General features: G+C 38.4%; 1 protein-coding gene across 4 annotated transcripts in view; it reads right to left on the bottom strand.

Moving 5' to 3' along the window:
• The window catches only part of IQSEC1 (IQ motif and Sec7 domain ArfGEF 1), a 365,437-nt gene that overhangs the window by 46,957 nt on the left and 300,184 nt on the right, over nucleotides 1-18,296 (bottom strand). For all 4 annotated transcript variants that reach the window (XM_059823034.1, XM_059823035.1, XM_059823037.1 and 1 more), the window contains 2 exons: nucleotides 6,256-6,538; nucleotides 1,249-2,513 (listed from right to left, as the gene is read on the bottom strand). In XM_059823034.1, coding sequence (XP_059679017.1) covers nucleotides 1,249-2,513; nucleotides 6,256-6,538 — 1,548 coding nt within the window. The remainder of the gene's footprint in view (nucleotides 1-1,248; nucleotides 2,514-6,255; nucleotides 6,539-18,296) is intronic.

Below are 18,296 nucleotides of genomic sequence, written 5' to 3'. Positions count from 1 at the left end.
AGCTAAACCTGGCCGATCCATACTTGGTATTGTTATGCATGGCCTGCAGTGTTACAACATATTGTTATATGATGAACCACTGACCTATTAATCCAAACAAACCAGATCACAGCATTGCTAGCTGAAAAGGAGGGCTGAACTCACTCAAGCTGTAGGAGACTGCGAAGCAAGGTCTACGGCAGCACGCCGAAATATCTATTAGCTCTTCAGAAGCTACAAAATTTTCATAAAGAAATCCCAAAGTACTCTGTAGAAAATTTCAAAACCTTATTTACAAACACCGTGAACAGCCAACAGTATTTTAAAGAAAAATAGGAACAAATTCTGGCACTTGGCATCTTTCATCTAAGTGTTCTGAGGAGCTTTATAAGCACTAGTACCAGAACAGGTTGAAGTAAACAATACCCATTGTAGGGCAGGGAAATTGGCACAGTGGGCATCAACTGAGCAGTGAAGAAAAGCTAGGAATTCTAATGCCAACCGCCTAGCTGTTCCTATCTTCCGATTATGATAGTTCTAATGAGATCTGTGTAACTCCAGCAATGTGAATACGGAGCTTAAGCAGTGTATTATTTGTTACTCTCTGTCGTAATAGTCATGATTTTCTACAGCCACATGGGAGTGTCCAAAGAAGAAAGTATTTCAATAAACCAAAGAAACTTGAGAAAGTTATTTTATAGAAGTTTTAAACAACTCCATACATGGGAAAATTAACAGAAGGCAGAGCAGAGGCAGAAAGACAAATGCTATGATAATTTTATGATAAATAATAAATATTTATTTAGCGTAAAAATATTCAGCGTATTTTTTTTTTAGTATCAAAGTTTTGACGAGATCTACTGAACAAATTTCAGGCCCTGCCTGTGTTGAACAGGAAACTAATCTTACACTGCTTGTAATTCCTATATGACGAGTTTTACAATACCTACATGAAGAAATTTGAATTTCTTATAACACCAAAAATGGATCAGGATTAAGCCATCATATTTTTCAACAAGAAAGGAATCTGATCCATCCTCTTCAATGGTTTACTACCATACACACACATAATTACATTTTTTCTTCTCCCCTGAAGCTGTTTAACTACGAAGACATCAGCTTGTAAGTTGACCATGAGCAGCTTATTCTCTCACTGAAAAGTCAGTATCAGACACCAGTCTTACTTATCTGATACAAGAAAAAAATTCCTGGTTCAGTGGCTATATTTCTACCAAACACCGAGAGAAAAGGAGGAAACGCTGTACTTACTTGTTAAAAAGGTTCAGTCCAATCCTATAATGGCGTTTCCTGATAATGTCGTTACTGAAGGCAGGGGAATCCCAGCTGTTGCGAGTTTCTTTGTGGTATGTTTGTTTGCTCAAGGTTTGCTCCCTTAGGCTGTCTCTAGAAGAAGATTCTGAGCTGCAATTTATTGTGTCATTCGAGTTGGAAGTGCTGTTGATGCTGTCATTGTCTCCATCAGAATAATCAGACTCTGATTTGCTTTGCCTGTTTGCTGTGCCGTTGATAGCTAAATGACTCTCTATAGGCCTAGCCCTATGTCTTGCCTCCTGTTCCTCTCGGGATATAATCTTGGCAGGAATACTGTGAGGGATGTGTTTTGGGCTTCCTTGTTGACTAGTGATCCCTCGGTCATATGCATTTTGTCTCTTTAATGAACCTCTCTCTGAGCGATCACTCAAGTCCACTGAACTGTCACTGGGTGGCTCTATAGTTAGCAATGGTAGATGATCCATTCTCATCCTCTGTTCCTGACATTCCAGTGACGGGGTACTCCGGCAGCTCGTATCAGTGTCTATCTTATCATCTTTGTGGGTCATGGACCAGTACTCCTGAGAAGAGTTCACGGACCGGAGCCTCAAATCAGATTCTGTGCTGGACGGTCTGTCTACTGACTGGGAAAGCGGAAGGGGTGGAGATAACTCTTCCTCATCAATATATAATGTAACATCACTGTATGAGGCTGTCATCTCATCAAGCTTCCTGTGATCCACATTGTGAATTGCTGGTTTAGTTTGAGCACAAGTATCCCTTTCCATTTCACGACTTCTGACTTGATCCGGAGTCTGAACTTCATCAGAATGTAGACTACGGCAATTCAGTGCATCATCAATGGACTCTGCCAGGGATTTCACTTGCCTGGAAAAAGCATCCTCCAGTTCTGTTATAGCATCAGCAAAATCAGTAGATGCTGCTGGAGACTTCATTGTAGCTGCCTCTCCAAGGTCACCGCATTCAGACTGTACCAGGTTTCCCAGCTTTGACCCATCATTTGTAACAGAAACTTGCTTCCCTTCAAAGTAAGAGCTGTGGACTTTCTCAGGTCCTTCAAAGGAAAACTGCATTCTCATATTGGACAGTACAATGCGTCTTGACATACGATTTTCAGACATAGAACTTCTAAGACGCTCAAAATTTTTGTTCATCTGATACTGGCGAAAAGCTGTTTGTATAGTACGAGCAGCATGTCTAGTTATGAGACGGCCTCCATATTTCCGTTCTAGCATTTCCACCTGTGAAAGGGTGAACACAGTTACTTGTACCTTGATGCAGGTTAGAACAAGGTTGAAGTATAAAAAAAAAATTTTCTTTTAACAACTTTAATTTTCAGAAATTTTTCAAAGTGTATATTGGTTTTGAAAGTAAAAACTCAAAGCTCCAGACTAACAACTGCACAAATAGTGAACCGAGTAGTCATTTGCAAGTTCCACCATAGAAATACAGACAAAAATATGACTATATAAATACTGTCATATAAAATTAAGTTGTTGGCAATTCATGCATGTGTGTTTAAATTTTGGTTTTCACATATTAGCATTGGTGTGCCCATGTCAAAGCAGACAAGATAGCACTCTAATGAAGCATAATGCACTCATTCTTTCTCTGTAGGGACAACTGTAGAGAAGTGAAATCCGAGTATAATGCAAATTGCTGTATTTTGGGAGTAAATTCTAAAAGCAGCCATCACCTTTCCAGGCACGCATCGCTTTCTACATCAATAAAAACCAGGTAGCATTGTTTCACCCAGGCCTGATATCAGGGCAAAACTGAGCCTTCCAGACCATACGCTTCCAGGGAGGTTTCTCGGATAGAATACCCACATACACAGTCCTCCTCAAACCATGAACATATTTCAGACTTTCTAAATATAAATTCAAATATATTTTCATTCTTGTAATTGCAGTCAACGTTGCCAGTGTTTCCAATTAACAGAATGAATATGCAAAATAAATACATTATAAATGCTATCAATTTAACCTAGTGAAAATGACATGTCAGTACTTTTGGAATACTCATTAGATATTTTCAAACCTTTCCTTCCAAAACATGAAAAGCATCGCTTATTTAAAAAACACTGAACAAGATGAAAAAGTAGTGTTTTTTCAATTTTTTCCCCAATACTTAATTTCTGTTCTGATCAGTCTTTGCTGGATCCATATTATTCACAAACACAAAACATACATCACAAATCAATATGTTTAGTACCACAATTAAACCCACCCTTTTTCTGGCAGCATTTTTGTGTAAGTCCATGACATTTTCATAATACTCCAATGATTCAAAAGTCATTTCTCCTCGCTTGCAAATCCAGGTACCCTTTTTCATTAGAGACCATGTTTTTATTACTTACGTGGCATGCACGTGCACACACAACCTCTCCTCCTCATACTTTGGAGATCGCTCCAAGTAATTGTTACGTTCAGATACTGATGTGTAGAGGGGCTTCATCCCCCTTCTATGGAAGGAAATAAATGCTACTAAAAAATATTTTGTAGTCCATTACGTCCACCATTTGGGAGTAGTTGACATATTCCTTTCAGTGCTATTGCCAGGTTCAGCAGCTCCCATTCCCCTTCCACATTAAAGATTATCTCCTTCTTGGCTCGGTGTCTATAAATGTGACTCACTAATTTTTTTTAAATTATTTTTTATATTTTTGGGGTTTATTCTAGATGCAAAAAATATCATGCACAGTTATGAGCATAACTGAGGAGGCCAACTTCCCAGATGGGCTCAGACCAAGATTACTGCTAAGGAATTGTTCTTTTGAATGTATCTTGAAACTTGTTTTAACTAAGCTCAAAAAGCTGTGACTGATCTCTGAGCTGGGAATCTGTTAATCTCTGCATAACTTGCTATAATTTGTCTTTAAAAAAATTGTTTAGCCTTTCACCCCCAAAGGGGGGTTATATTGGCCCCACAATTGCACATGTCAAAGAGGCTATGAGGTTACTTGTAAGGCGTTCTGAAGAGTAAAAAAAAAATATTAAGAACTTCTATCACAACCCTGCCACTACTGCCACACACTTGCTGCTATTTCTATCCGTAGTATACATTACGTTACATGTGTTTAAATAAATTGTAAGAGATTATTTTGCTGGACTAATCTCAAAACAAATGATGAATTCTTAATTTAGTTGTTCTCTCAAAATTAAATGTCTAACCTAAAGAAAAGAAAACTGGCATAGCTGGTGTGAAAGAATAAAACAAAAACTAATATTCTATAAAACAAATTATCTGGGCTTTATTCTTGCAAACAGGCTGTTGTCCTTCAGGTTTACACAGAATATGACATCATCATTGATTACCATAAATTAGGGGGTTTTGGTGGGAATTTTAATTGAGAGTATTTTGGAATTTGCCTGAATGATTTACTAGACTTGTGACTAATATTTCTAATAAATTTAAATGCATATTTAATGCAACTTTTTAATGCATATTTAATGCACATTGCCTTTAGGTAAAGCCTTGGACATTTTCCTAAATAGTTTTTAAGTATCTTCTGAGATTTCAATGAGAGCTTTTCAAGAGCAGTAAGCAGCTTTTCAGTACCAAGCTTCCTTTATGTATCATTGTCACTTTTTATTGTGTAGGACTCCCCGAACTAATACAAAACAACATCTGCACGCCTCACTCTCTATCAAACCAGCATAAAAGGACAGATGGAATTAGGCTCTGTGGAGTATCTGCAGTGCAAGAGACCTCTTTAGTAAGCTTAACACTCTATACCAATCCCTTATGAGACATCTAGCAAAAACGACTGCCAAAGGTGGAAAAGGAAGTAACATTTCAGATCTCACAAGGAGGTCCAATTTAATAGCAGAGCTGGCATAATCTAGATCAAGAATCAGGAAGTTGATCCCCACTCCAATATAGAATTTGGTGAGCATAAAGGCTAAACTAAACTCATATGTGCTATCCCAAATATTGGCTTCAAGTCAGAGCTCAAGCTCTATTCTTTCAGGTCTCTCTGGAACAACTTTATATGATTCTCCAACCTGAAATTTCAGAACAACAAACAGAATGCAAATGAGACTTAGCCCCTATAAATTTCACCGACTATCAATGTGTGGTCCAAAATCAGGAGTAGTTTGCTTCCTGTCGGTAGAATTTTGCCTGCTTCCACTTTCGCCATGTTAACATACAAATTGGAATGACTAAGCAATATATCACAATGATTCATAGTAAACAAAATATTCTGTGGCAAGAAAGATCTCTAACAACAACAAAAAAACCCCCAAAAACAACCAAAAACCATTGATGTATTGGCTACTGTTCATCTGTCCATGAAATCCAGTGCATCCTGCGTATTTGCTTACCTTAAGCTATTACAGCATCATTTTCAAATGATAAATATGAACTTAAATGGCAATAAACATCTTCCAAATAGGACTACATTCCGAATAAAGCTTAAAAGGAATGGCTGAGGCCAACTGTCTTACAGAACTGCCTTCTTAGGGTCAAAGGGTTTGAACATCTACATAGCTTCCATCCAGTTCTTTGTAAAGCATATGGGAGTCTTGCCTAGTTGAGTAAAACCAATTAAGACCCTGAATTAACCCCACAGATACGAGAGAATATCAGTTGCAATAGGTTCTTCCTTTCTTTTGGCAACAACAAAGATATCCAGGTTTCAAAATGACTAATTATATTAGAAAAATATTTTCCGTTATTACATCCTAATACCTGTCCCAAGCATGAAATCACAATTCCTGGTAGAAACGTTTTTACTTTTAACACTATTAACAGCTCTTTTATGCCTTTCTTCAGGAAGGGCGAAGGTGTATGGAACACAGGACGACACAACACAGAAAAAACGAGTCAAAAACCTCAGAAATGCTGACGTATGACTATTTTGAACTGAGTTGGTTGCAGGGAAAAAAGGTATTTTCACTGATGTGATGCTAGAAAAGATTTTTCCCAGCTTAGAGACATGTTGCTGTTGACATAAATTAGGTAACAAAGCTCAAATACCTGCTTATCTTGTAGGTCTGAAGAGAGTTCATAGCTCTCAGAAAGTGATCTTGACCTTTTAATAGCTTCTTCCTCTGCTTGTTTTCGCAGTATGGATGTTGAGTGCTGAAGTTTCGGCCTCCGAGATCTTTGTTGTCCAGGGGAGACAGAATACAGCCCGTAAGCAGAATGATCGTAATGGTCTGGACTTATAGCTGAACTGTGTGTTATAGGTCCTTGATGGTAAGAAGATGGGCTATCCAAAGATGTGCCGGTTTCACTGCTTGGAGCTTCACCCTCAACACTGGACAGAATGAAAAGACAGGAGAACCCTCAGGTGAGCATTGTATACCAAAACTCTCAGCAACAAATAGCATAGTTGCGCTTAGTATCATTTTAAGTTTACATCCAGCGCATTTTGTTCAAATTCAGATGCAGTTAGTAGAGGGTAATGTGGCTTTCATGTCAAACACCATAGTTTTCACTGTAATCTAAGCAAGTCTCTCCTGTTGCAGAGGTCATCTCTAGAGCACGTGTCAAGCAGGAGAATGGCGATTTCAAGCATTATTGAACTTTAGACAGTAATGACTAATAACATCCTGAGTAAGTCACTCAGCAACTACTGTGTAAAATAAATGCAAACTTCTAATTTCTTATGAGACCGCTCATTTCCAAGTCATTCTACATCAAAATGACAGATGCTTATTTGCGTCTTTCCGTGCTTTGACAAATAAAAGCAATACTTTCTTATGGTTATATTACAGCTTGACATAAAAGGATTACTTTCATGTTACTCAAAGGAGATTTGGGATTTAATGGATCTTGTGAGCTACTGTGTTTCTAGAAACTGAAGTTGGGAAAAAGTACCAGCAGGAAAAACCTCATTTATTTCTCTGTTAGTGAGAGATTGCTCCCATGGGATACTTTTGGCATGCTTTGTAGTAAAGCATCCCAAGGGATGGTGTTTCTAGCTAATGAAAGCAAAACAGTTTCAGGTAGGCAAAACACAACAGGAGCTATCTGGCAAATAAATAAAACACTTTGTTTTCACATGAATGCTGTTATTGCTAAGGAATAAAGGAAAGAAAAAAAAACCTTTGTATTAAAGGAGTTGTACACAATAGGAAACATTCTAAAACTGAGTCCTAGTCAAGGTTTATCCTGAAGTACTGATGACTAATAGTAATTTGTATTTGTTTCATTTTTACAGTAGGGCATTCGCACATTGCAGTAGTATATGCACTTTCAGTCTTCCACAGTATGTCTTTTTCATATGTTTCACATAAATATTTACTATCTGCCTCATCCTGTGTACACAGAGCTTTGATAGAAAAATGAAATGTTACTTTTTTTTAATCACTCAGAAGACTTAGTAAACACTCCACACATGCATGAATATAAGCATTTGCAGTATTTCCCCTACCTTTTGTTTTAGGAACAGGTACATCCAAAGTCTAAAGGAGTGAAATTCCACGTTCCCGCCACGCCCTGTATTTCTTATTTTGCTTTCATTCACATGTATACGAACATAAAAAACAAAGCCCTCCTGTCGTCTCTCAGAAGTGAAATGCTGTGACCCTCGCTGCACACACATACCACAGCAGTCCCTTCAACAGTTCAAAGTACGGCACAACTTCTGAAAGCACGGCGCAACTTCTGAAAGCACGTTCTCCACCGGACCGCAGTGCCAGAAGAGATCAAGGTTAACGCTGGCAAAACTCTCCTAGCTTGAACAGTGTGTACTTTTTAAAGTGGAGGAGAAGAAAGCCCCTTAGATTTCTCAAAGTGTTTCTATAAACACGTAAAACTGAAAGCAAGTCCTCTTTCTTTGCCCGTGAAAATATGACTCTACCCGAAAGGTATTTTCAAACATACTTTACCCAAGCTGGAAATATTTTCAGTGTGCACGCATCACTTTTTCCAAAAAGGAAGTCGACAGGAAACTAATCCCTTTCCCTCTGTGATACAGCTGGCTTTCCACTTAAAAATGATAAATTATCCAGAGTTTTGCTAGTGACATTGAAACTGTGTAACCACCCATTAAAAGAAAACAAATCGTTCTCTCTAAAGTATCCATTAAAGAAATAATTACGATACTGAACTGCTTCCCATTCCCTCTTTAAATACTAAAGTATGTTTCTCTGTTCTGCTAATCGTGAGGCCACACTATTTTGTACATCACAGGTTCCTAATTACAAGCTTATTTTTAAGTGCTTTTCATACACGTATGGTAAAGTTGTTTTTAACAGGAAGTCGGGAATTATCACCGTTTCCCCCTTCTTATGTTCTGTGACTTTTTTTGCCTTCCTCGCCCTTAAATTGTGAACTATTTAATAACCCTTTCACATTGATTATAATCTCACGTTGACATTTTAATAACGATACCTTCAATGGATCACTTAACCTTTTCATCAACAAAAAGGGCACTGCCCTAGTCAGAAAAAACTGGAAAGGGGTCTGCCTGAGGCTCTGATTAAAGTTAGGGGTTTCTTCTTTATTTTCAGTTTGTCTTTCATACTTTTTCCAGACATAAATCTCTGACTGACCGTAATGCTTGATCTCATTTTGCTCATAGGCCTACTCCCTGCCATCACATCTGACCTTTGAAGCAGGGAAGTAATTATCTTTTACAAGAGGCAGCCTCCTGCACAACAGTACGACAGCCCTTTAAAGCGAACAAGCGTGCACAGTCAGTACTGCATATTTGGAGGCTTTCTCCCATTCAGCTCTTCCTTGTCCGTTAACAGCAGCTGAAGCTTCATATGAGTTATTTCATAAAAATGACACTCCACTGACAAAGAAAAGCAGCTTGCTTTCTACTTCTTACTACTTTACATATGTTTGGAAAAGAAAAATATTTCAACAAGTAAGACTTGTGTGAAGCTTCAAGGATGACAAGATATTTTACTCCACTGTAGAGGAAGCACACACAGAGCATGGTGGAACAGGAGTGTGGAATTGAGAATCATCCTGCCTGGATCTATTTTGAAAGACCGTTTGCTAAAAAGGGTACCTGTGCCTCAAAACAGACTCAGGACATGAGCCAGTCACTGCAGGGTTACAAGGGTGATTTTTATCGATCCACTTATTAAAAATGCCAACACACAAAAATGTCAGGGATTCCGCTCCAGGTTTGCAACAATCACAGAATCATAGAATGGTTTGGGTTGGAAGGGATCTGAAAGACCATGTAGGTCTAACCCTTGTGCCATGGGCAGGGACACCTTCCACTAGACCAGGTTGTTCAAAGCCCCGTTCAACCTGGTCTTAAACCCTTCCAGGGTTGGGGCATCCACAGCTTCTCTGGGCAACCGGTGCCAGTGCATCACCACCCTCGTGGCAAAGAATTTCTTCCTTAGATCTAATCTAAATCTCCCCTCTTTCAGCTTAAAGCCATCACCCCTTGTCCTATCACTACATGAATTAGAAATAGGATTAGAATAAGAAGAATAAGAAACAAGAATTAGCATAAGCCCCCCTATGACTAGGGGAGCAGTTAGACACCTCTCTAGCACTACTTCACTTCCAGTAGCCACTCTGCACACAATGCCTCTCTCAGATGGGTGAGAAATCAAGTACATGAAGTACGCTGCAAAAATGGACAATATAACACTTGACCCAGTCCCAGCTGGAATTAGAAAGAACATATTAGTAAAGGTTTCTGTTTTGAGGCATCGGCCACCTACTATACATGCCCAGTAGCATTACTGATAATTTCAGTGCTTAAAAAAAATTATCTAGTGGATTAATTTGGTTCATCTCCCTGCAATGTGCAATGGCATATCACCAGGGAGACCGGCAACATGTCGAGTATTCTAAGTGTGTAATATTAGGAGAATGCAAAACAGTTGAAATTAACCTTTCGTTTTTAGAACTCTGATTGTTTTATCACACTCCTGTTTCAGCAGAAAATAGACATTCCTTATCACCCAAGCCAGAAAAAGAGAAAGGTTGCTTGCCAGTATTTTACAAAGAAGTGGAGAATGGAGCAGCTAAAGAGTGAAAATGGAAATTAAATCTTTAAAAATAATTAGTACTATTAATATGACTTTCCATGAACGAAACTTTAAAACACAGCCATGGAAAAAACTTTGTTTCTTTGTACATCTCAAATTACTTTTTTGAAAGAGTGGCCAGCACTGACTGACTGAGTATTTTATCAGAAATTGACACTGGAAGTTTCTTCCTGCATAAACCTCAACTTGTAATACTGTTAAAAAAACCCCCGAACACCACTCTATCAAGGAACAATAGGGAAGAAGAAAGGCTTATAGAAAAATGGAAACAGACTGAGTACAGTGTTTTTAACATATCTCAATGGATATGTAAAACTATTGGTGAAAATCAGATTAATTTTACTTTTTCTAATGACTATAAACCAGTACTAAATACCAAACATAGATGGATTCAGGCATTTTCTCTTCTTCTGTGTATGTATGGCTCTAGACTTCCTGCAAGAGCTAAGCTACACCCTCTGCAAACACTTTTAAATTAAAATACATCAGCTGAAGGGACATATGTGCACGCAAGTAGGCTCTGTTGGCTTCATCAGCAGGGCTGTGAGACAAGGGTCATCCCCACTGCGCAGCTAACGCTGCGTTTACCCGTGATGCACGCTGCGCTCCAGCAGCGACCGAATCGACGCTCACTGCTCTGTGTGAATCAAAGACGAATACCGATGTGCAGGCAGTGGCTGCCCAAAGCTGCTTTTCTAACTAATTTGCCTAGATGTCAAAGCTGAGTAACACGGTGCGTGGCTGCTACTTTGGACTAAAGTAGCATACAATAGATCCAAGCTGACAAAAGGTGAAGTGGAGGTTGCTGGTGGCTAGAAAAAGGTTGTTTTTTACAGTTATTTCCCACTATTCAGGTGGTAAGTTCATTTCAAGAATTACCTAATAAGAAAAAGCTCTGTCTCCTCCTTCCCTCTGCCTAATCACCAAATGTAGTTGTGTGGTTAGCCATGACCAAAACAAAACATTTCCTCTCCGGCATTTTAGCAGCAGAAACCTGGCAGGTCTTTTCTTCCCTGTCTCTCATTTTATACCTTCAGTTGTTACTTCTGATCACAAAGGCTGTAATTAGTAACCAGTACATGAAAACCACTATCATATTTTAAAACATCATGTTATTCAGGATGTCTGAGTATCTATTGTTCTTCTTTGATTTATTTTTCATTCTTGTATTCACACCTTCCTTTTCCTTCAAATCTTGCCAAACTATTATCTCAGCGAAACCAAAAATAAGCACAATAAAGATGGAATTTTGAAAAACAAGAAAACTTCAACACTTGAGCTTAAAATGGAAACTGGAAAGAGTCCTCAAGATCTAAATTTCAGTAAAGAACAAACCTCAAGCTCTTCCATGAGTACAGACTTACTCGTTCCACTGACAATAATGGCAAAATTATCAGAGAAGCTGCAGGTTTGGAACCACAGGCACAAGCATTTACCTTTCAGAGCAGCTATGCTACGAAAGAGAGAGAGATGATAACCAGAACAGCAGAAATTCCCTATTTACTGAGGCCCAGCACTTATGCAAACTCAGTGCATGTAAAGTATATAACAATAACATCAGATGCAAGGATTTATTCAGTATTCCCACTCACTCCAGAAACCTCACAGTTTACAAGCAGTGAAGTGTCCTGGTGCATTTGTAGGACTAAAATACAAAGATAATGAGAACATATGCTTACAGAAATCATCCAAATGTTCAAACCAGTATGTTGCAGATTTAGTTTGGAACTGAAAGCAACAAGAAATTCAACATGCTTCTAAATAATGTAAATGCCAAACCAAAACTGCATGCAACATTTTAAAATAGAACCAAAAGACCCTCCCAGCAAAACAGAGTAAATACTTGAGAAATTATTTTACCAATGAACGTTCTCTGAAATGACTAGTTATTTTCATCGTTCATTTAGAATGGACTTTCAACACTGTAATATAAAGACACGAAATTGAAAACAGGCCCTAACAACTGGATGGTACATGCATGAGAATCAATCAGCATTATAGTCATCCTGTAAAAAAATTGTCTTGGATGTACAGAAAAGTATGACAATATAATAAGTTTGTACTGCTACATCTTAAAGATTTTTCCATAGCATTTTAGAGCCTTAAAAGTATGAACACAAGTTCAAAGGTACACAGAATAAATTCCCGTTCTTCTAAATTGTGGAAAGTTGCACAAGTATATGAATACGGTAAGAAAAACACGGCCAAGTGAAAATTCAAGTCAGCACGAGATGATAAAACCACCCAGCTTCACCATGACACTACAAGTGCTCCGTTCTTTAGGAAGCAGGCAGTTTTTAAAGCATGACTGTGGTAGAGCATCACTTGCCAGAGACAGCAGTCAAAACTCCAGGTAGTCTGCATAACCCGAATTCAAATTGAACGTAATGAAGTATTTAAACGTTTATTTTATTTGTTGCAACAGTGAAGCATTTGCATAAGTAGTTCTTCGTGAAATTCCTCCGTCAAATCTGTCCTTCTCTAACTTGCCCACTTTTCCCTGAATCCACGTTATTTATTCCTCCCCCTTCAGGAAGAATGCATGTAAACCTGATTCCCTTTAAGTCACATCTACTGACAGAACAATTCAGCAAGCTTATTTTCTTCCTTTGTCCCAGAAACTTTTCTGTCCATAAACATTAAGATGATACCTACAGCTGAAGTATCTAGATACGTGGGGACTCTGCCGTATGATTTATGAGAGGGATTTAAATGCAAACCAAAGAGTGAAACTTTTGGTATTAAAACCTCATTTCATAAACATGATTCCCAGTAAAACTTCTGCCTCACTCAAAAATAAATATCCTATATAAATAGGCCTAAATGCCCGGGAAGGAAGAAGTGTTACACATCTGTTTACACCAACTATCTCTTTTTGAAATTTGGAGGTTAAAAGAGTCAAACTCTGATCATAACTCCTAATTATAGATACCCACTTGCAATGGATACAAATTCTCTACCTAGCTCAAAGAATGCAGACCAGAAGTCACCCATGGAACTAACTCGGAGTAACAGAGGGAAGCACGATGGCAGCTGCTAGAGCAGCTGGTACGGTCAGACACTTCCAGCATGAAGCCTGAAAAAACCCCATTTGAATGGCGAAAACGTTTAGGTCAAATCTAGGCATTCCACAGAGGAACAAACCTCTACAAAACTTAATTTCTTGCATATAAGTTTGTCCTTCCAAATGCAACAAAACCCTAATTTGAATATGAATTTTTAAACGGCAATTACAAACATAACACTGCTAACTAAAAGTATGACTCCCCGTATGCAACTTAACCTGAACATAAGCATTCATTTGACACAAGGGTACACCCCACTGCTTCAAAGTTGGCTCACATTTCAGTACCTGTGGGGCTTTCTGCTGTAAACTAGGAGGTGTATTTAATTAAAGTGCTGATGTATGCATTGTATTATCTCAAATTACTCTCCACAAAACATTTTTAATGTAACTTCTTAAAATGCAAAACTGGCCATATGTAGTTCATACAAGTGTGGTTTTTAGCATTCTTCTCCCCCCCGTTACAATATTCCCCAATGGAGCGAGAACATTTGAGCAGAAGTATATTATTAGTACAGTTTGCAACAGATTAGAATCTCGTTCTTACTGCCATGTCTGTTTTGTACTGTCTAGTAACCACAAGTCAATTATATTAAGAACTTATACAAATCCCCAAATTCAATAAATGCAATAACATTAACAAACCAATCTACCTTCAAATATACACTGTCAAAAGTTCAAAGCCATTATGATGGACAACAGTATTCACAGGCACTGACAAAAGCTTTGATCCAGGAAAGAAATATTGACCAACTTGTTTTACTTAGAATGCACTCTCAGTTCAGCTGTTTCTGTTAAAAACAAATGAGACCTTTGAATGCACATCAAAGTAATGTCCCAGGTAATTCATCTCACTGAAGTTAAATATCATTGCAAGAAAAATCCAGACAAAATTTGCATGTGTCTCAGAAGCAAACACTAACAAAGCAACCACTTCATTCTGTAATGTTCCCTCTAACAAGACTGCCAATAACAGCCAGCTTAAGTCAAAACACAGACTGACGACCATTGACAGAGCAACCAGGGTTCCACAGAGAAGCACCACTATGCGCACTGCAAACCTTCATTCGCTCTCCGGTCCGAGTCCTGGATTCAAAATTACAGAAAAACCCCAGCATCTACTCACTTGGACACGACCAAATTTTAATTCTCACTAAATAACCCCATAAAAGGCATTAACAAAAATGTTTTTTAAAAAAGGGCATTTTGATCCACAGTGTTATATGCCATTAGTAGTAGCAGAGAGCAGGGGAAGAAAGACGAGAGATTATTTTCTCCAGGCCAAAACAGAATGTAGGAATTAATGCACTGTCTCTTCTGAAATGGAGATGCACGCCAGCAAGATGAAAAGAAAGCCAAACAAAAATCTACCCAACTTCTCCATTTTAGGGAACAACCTTTATAATAGATTTAAGAACTAAGAATATCCATTTGAAAAGAGCTTACTTGAGATTATCTTCAGCTTCCAAGGAGGAGAAGGTAGGTTAAACACCTCACACATCACCTTTGTCCAAATCAAACAGTGGCAGCATATTGGCGAGCAGACGCAAGTATTTACTGCAGAAGGGTCAAACAAACAAGCCGCCCAACCCTCACCCAGTACCCATTTAATGCCTTACGAAGCCTATCCGCTAAAGGCAACGCTGTATTTTATTTTCATTATTTAGCAGCTGGAAGGTAACAAAGGAGACTGACAGCATCCACAGAACTCGAGCACAGCTTACAAATGTCAGCTTCTATCTGAGGTAAAGACAGACAATGTCACTCTCTGCTAATCCGCGGTAATCATCACCCAGCATATGTTTATTCAGCAATGCCTGTATTCCATACTTCAAACTCTTTAAAAAAAATGGATAAAATATTATTAAAAGATGACTATGGGAATAATTTGAGGCTTGTGGCTGGAGGAAGAGTTCTCAAATTTATCAGCCCAATTTTTAGAGGATTTTTTATGGTCAGCTCATCGTCTTGATGCATGAGCATAAAACCTACCAACACCAGAAAATGTCATGTATGCTTCAAAAGGATGCTTACCTTCTTACAGGGACTAAAGCTAAACATTTTTAAGTGTAACTGTGGTGTCTGACTATTTAACAAATCTGTGAAGGTCCACCTACCACTGCAGACTTTGTTCTGTTCCTCCTTTGTAAATTCTTCAGAGATCTATGCAGCTGTGGCAGAATTTGACCTCAACTATTTTTTATTTATTCAGATATATCATTCAGCAACTGGAATCCTCTTATTTAGCCTATCTACACTACCTATGACATGTATTTAAGATAGTGAGATATTAACACACATTCTACCATTTATATCATGACCTCTATACAATGCTAATTTTAAAAAGGAAGATTTAGTTTCTGCAGCTGAGAAAAAACTGATTTGCACGCACAGCTGAAGCAGCATTTGATATAATGCAAAAATCCTTGGCGTCCCGTACCAGCCATCCTTGTATTTCACCTCTATTGTGGCTTCAGCTGTTGTGTCAAGCCCACCAGAGGAAGAGGTGATACCGCATGGCACTGCTGAGAAATCAGCTTGCTGGCAGTTAGGTTCTGTAAGAGACTAAATACTAGTTTCCTTTCCCCATTCAGACCTTGGTGGATAATACTCCTCTTCCCCCTCTTATATACTGTATATCATAAACATGAATTAGCTTAAAGATCCTTAACGAAATTCTGTTTACTGCGTAAATAAAATGTTTCAGGCATTGAAATTTCATATGTAGAACAAAACTATATTCTCATCTTAGACCAAATATACTTGATAAAACCTATAATTTGACTCACTTTAAGGTTTTGCCCCTTTACTACTATTTGAAATAATTAGAAATAAGATGCAGTATAGAGAGCTGGGAACAATTTTTGAGCAGGCCAGCCTTTCCCTTCAAGTATGTCTGTGTGCCTGGGCAGAGGGAAATTAAGAATCATCATAACCAAAGAGCATGCAGATGGTCCTTGCAGCAGAAATGACAACAAAACCGTCTTTTTGTATTGGACTCCATAGAGGGTAAAGACACAGATCACATCACAACCGCATTCGTTTAGGCAGTATTTTTGCTTGAGTAGCAAACAAATGTTATACAAAAAGACCTATTTAACACAACCACGGGATTCCATTTCAATTAGTTAATAATATATTGTTATTATCCAGTGAGGTGTGCTTTAAAACAATGTCACCGATAGACATGAAATACTTTGTTATCTCACTTGGATTTAAGACGTAGTTGGCTAAAGTTCCCCCACTTCAGAAAGAAAGGGACTGTTCAACTTTTAGTGGTTGGTTGACTTTTCTCTGAAGTTACAGATAAACCTCATGAGGTTATAGAGCAACGCACTTAATAAAGCCAGTCTTAAAGGAGGAGGGACTGTTGAAAGTCTGATCAGAGAAGGACCTTTTACCGATCTAACTGAATCTAGAAGTACATATAATAGAAAAGCATCACTCAATCTTAAACACTGCACAAACCCTGCATTTTGACTGCCGGCTATATCGTGCCAAGTCTGAAAAAAAAACCCAAACCCAGAAGACAAAGAAACTGTACTAGTTTTCTCTAAGGGAGAGAAATGTAATTTCGATGTGCATAAACACAAACGGGCATGGAAAACTCTCACTAGGTGGGAAAGAAAATGGGTGAGAACATGGAACCCTTGTTCCTGCTTTCAGTGAAGTTCAGAGTGTTGCTACTGAGTTAGCGAGAACAGGAACTGGCCTTGAGCATTCTGCACGCAGTGAGAGAGGTCTGTGCTGTAAATGACCGGAACAGAATCACAGCTAACCAGTCTTTAATCACAGGCATCCTCATAAAAGTGAGATTTATATCCTCTGCAACACACCCAAGGCTTATATCAAAGTGTACAGAACATGACGTTTAAGGAAACAAAACGGTGAGCCATCTTTTGTTGGAAGTATGGAGTTTGGTGGAAAGGAAAATGTTTTAGATGTTACTTAGATTCAAGGCAGTGTGTTCAAATACAGAAGATACTTGCAGACACACTCAGAAAGATATTGTGTGTCTTACTACATGTAAATCTTCACTCTTAGGACAAACGAGAACTCAGAAGATTGCTTACAACCTCTAAATCAGTTAAAGAGCTGACAGATGCTTTTTCTCATTCACAAACTTCCTTCCTTTTACATTTCCTCTCCATTATGCTGAGTCTATACATTTTATAGTTCTTTCTTAGTGAGGAATTAAATGTAGGCTTTCACTAGGCCTTCTGACCCACCCCCACTGATCACAATAAAAAAGTAACACAAGCAGCAATTCCTGTCTCAGAAACCTATAAATGCTATTTCAAAGCTTACTATAAGCCAAGAACTTTCTCCTTACAAAGCTTATCTATTATCAAATTTTAGGACCTGCTCTATGTTCTAAATAATTTTATTAGCTACTTCCAATCAGTACCTAAAAATAGAGGATTTACTGCACATACACAGAACAAGAGTAATTGTTAGGTTTTACTGCAGCGTGTAGCAGCTTCACTTCGATGCAGCACACAGACGCCCAGTACAGCTCTGCAACTCTTGCTCCCAGAAGCATCGGCAATCTGCACTGACTTCTGCTGATGCAGCTTGCCTTAGCTGGGGGCCGCACGTGAGGCTTATCAACCACAAAAGAACATCGGCTCTGAAATACAGAACTCAGGTCATTCTTAGCATTTATAGGCTCTTTACCGCACCTTAATTCATAGACGTCTCTGTAATGGAAAACAGTCTTTTAGGACAAAAGTAGAAGTCCAATTCCTGAAAACAAGAGTCACCATTTTGTGAACTGAAAATGAAATATTGTGCAAAGACAGGTTTTGAAAATGTCAACCCAAGACAGTCAGAAATGATCTTGTGTAACATGCTGCACTGTGGCAGCACAGGAAAACCTGAAATACTTCTTTTATTCTAGGATAACCTAATCAAAAACATCTTAATCACATTTTAGTAAGAAAAAAGAATCCAAGACTGCAACAGGTTGTCACCATTTGGGA

This window comes from Gavia stellata, chromosome 12 (assembly GCF_030936135.1).
Source record: "Gavia stellata isolate bGavSte3 chromosome 12, bGavSte3.hap2, whole genome shotgun sequence".
Taxonomy (NCBI): Eukaryota; Metazoa; Chordata; class Aves; order Gaviiformes; family Gaviidae; genus Gavia; species Gavia stellata.
Note: the sequence above shows the minus strand (reverse complement) of the source record. Positions and strands in the feature narration are given on the sequence as shown.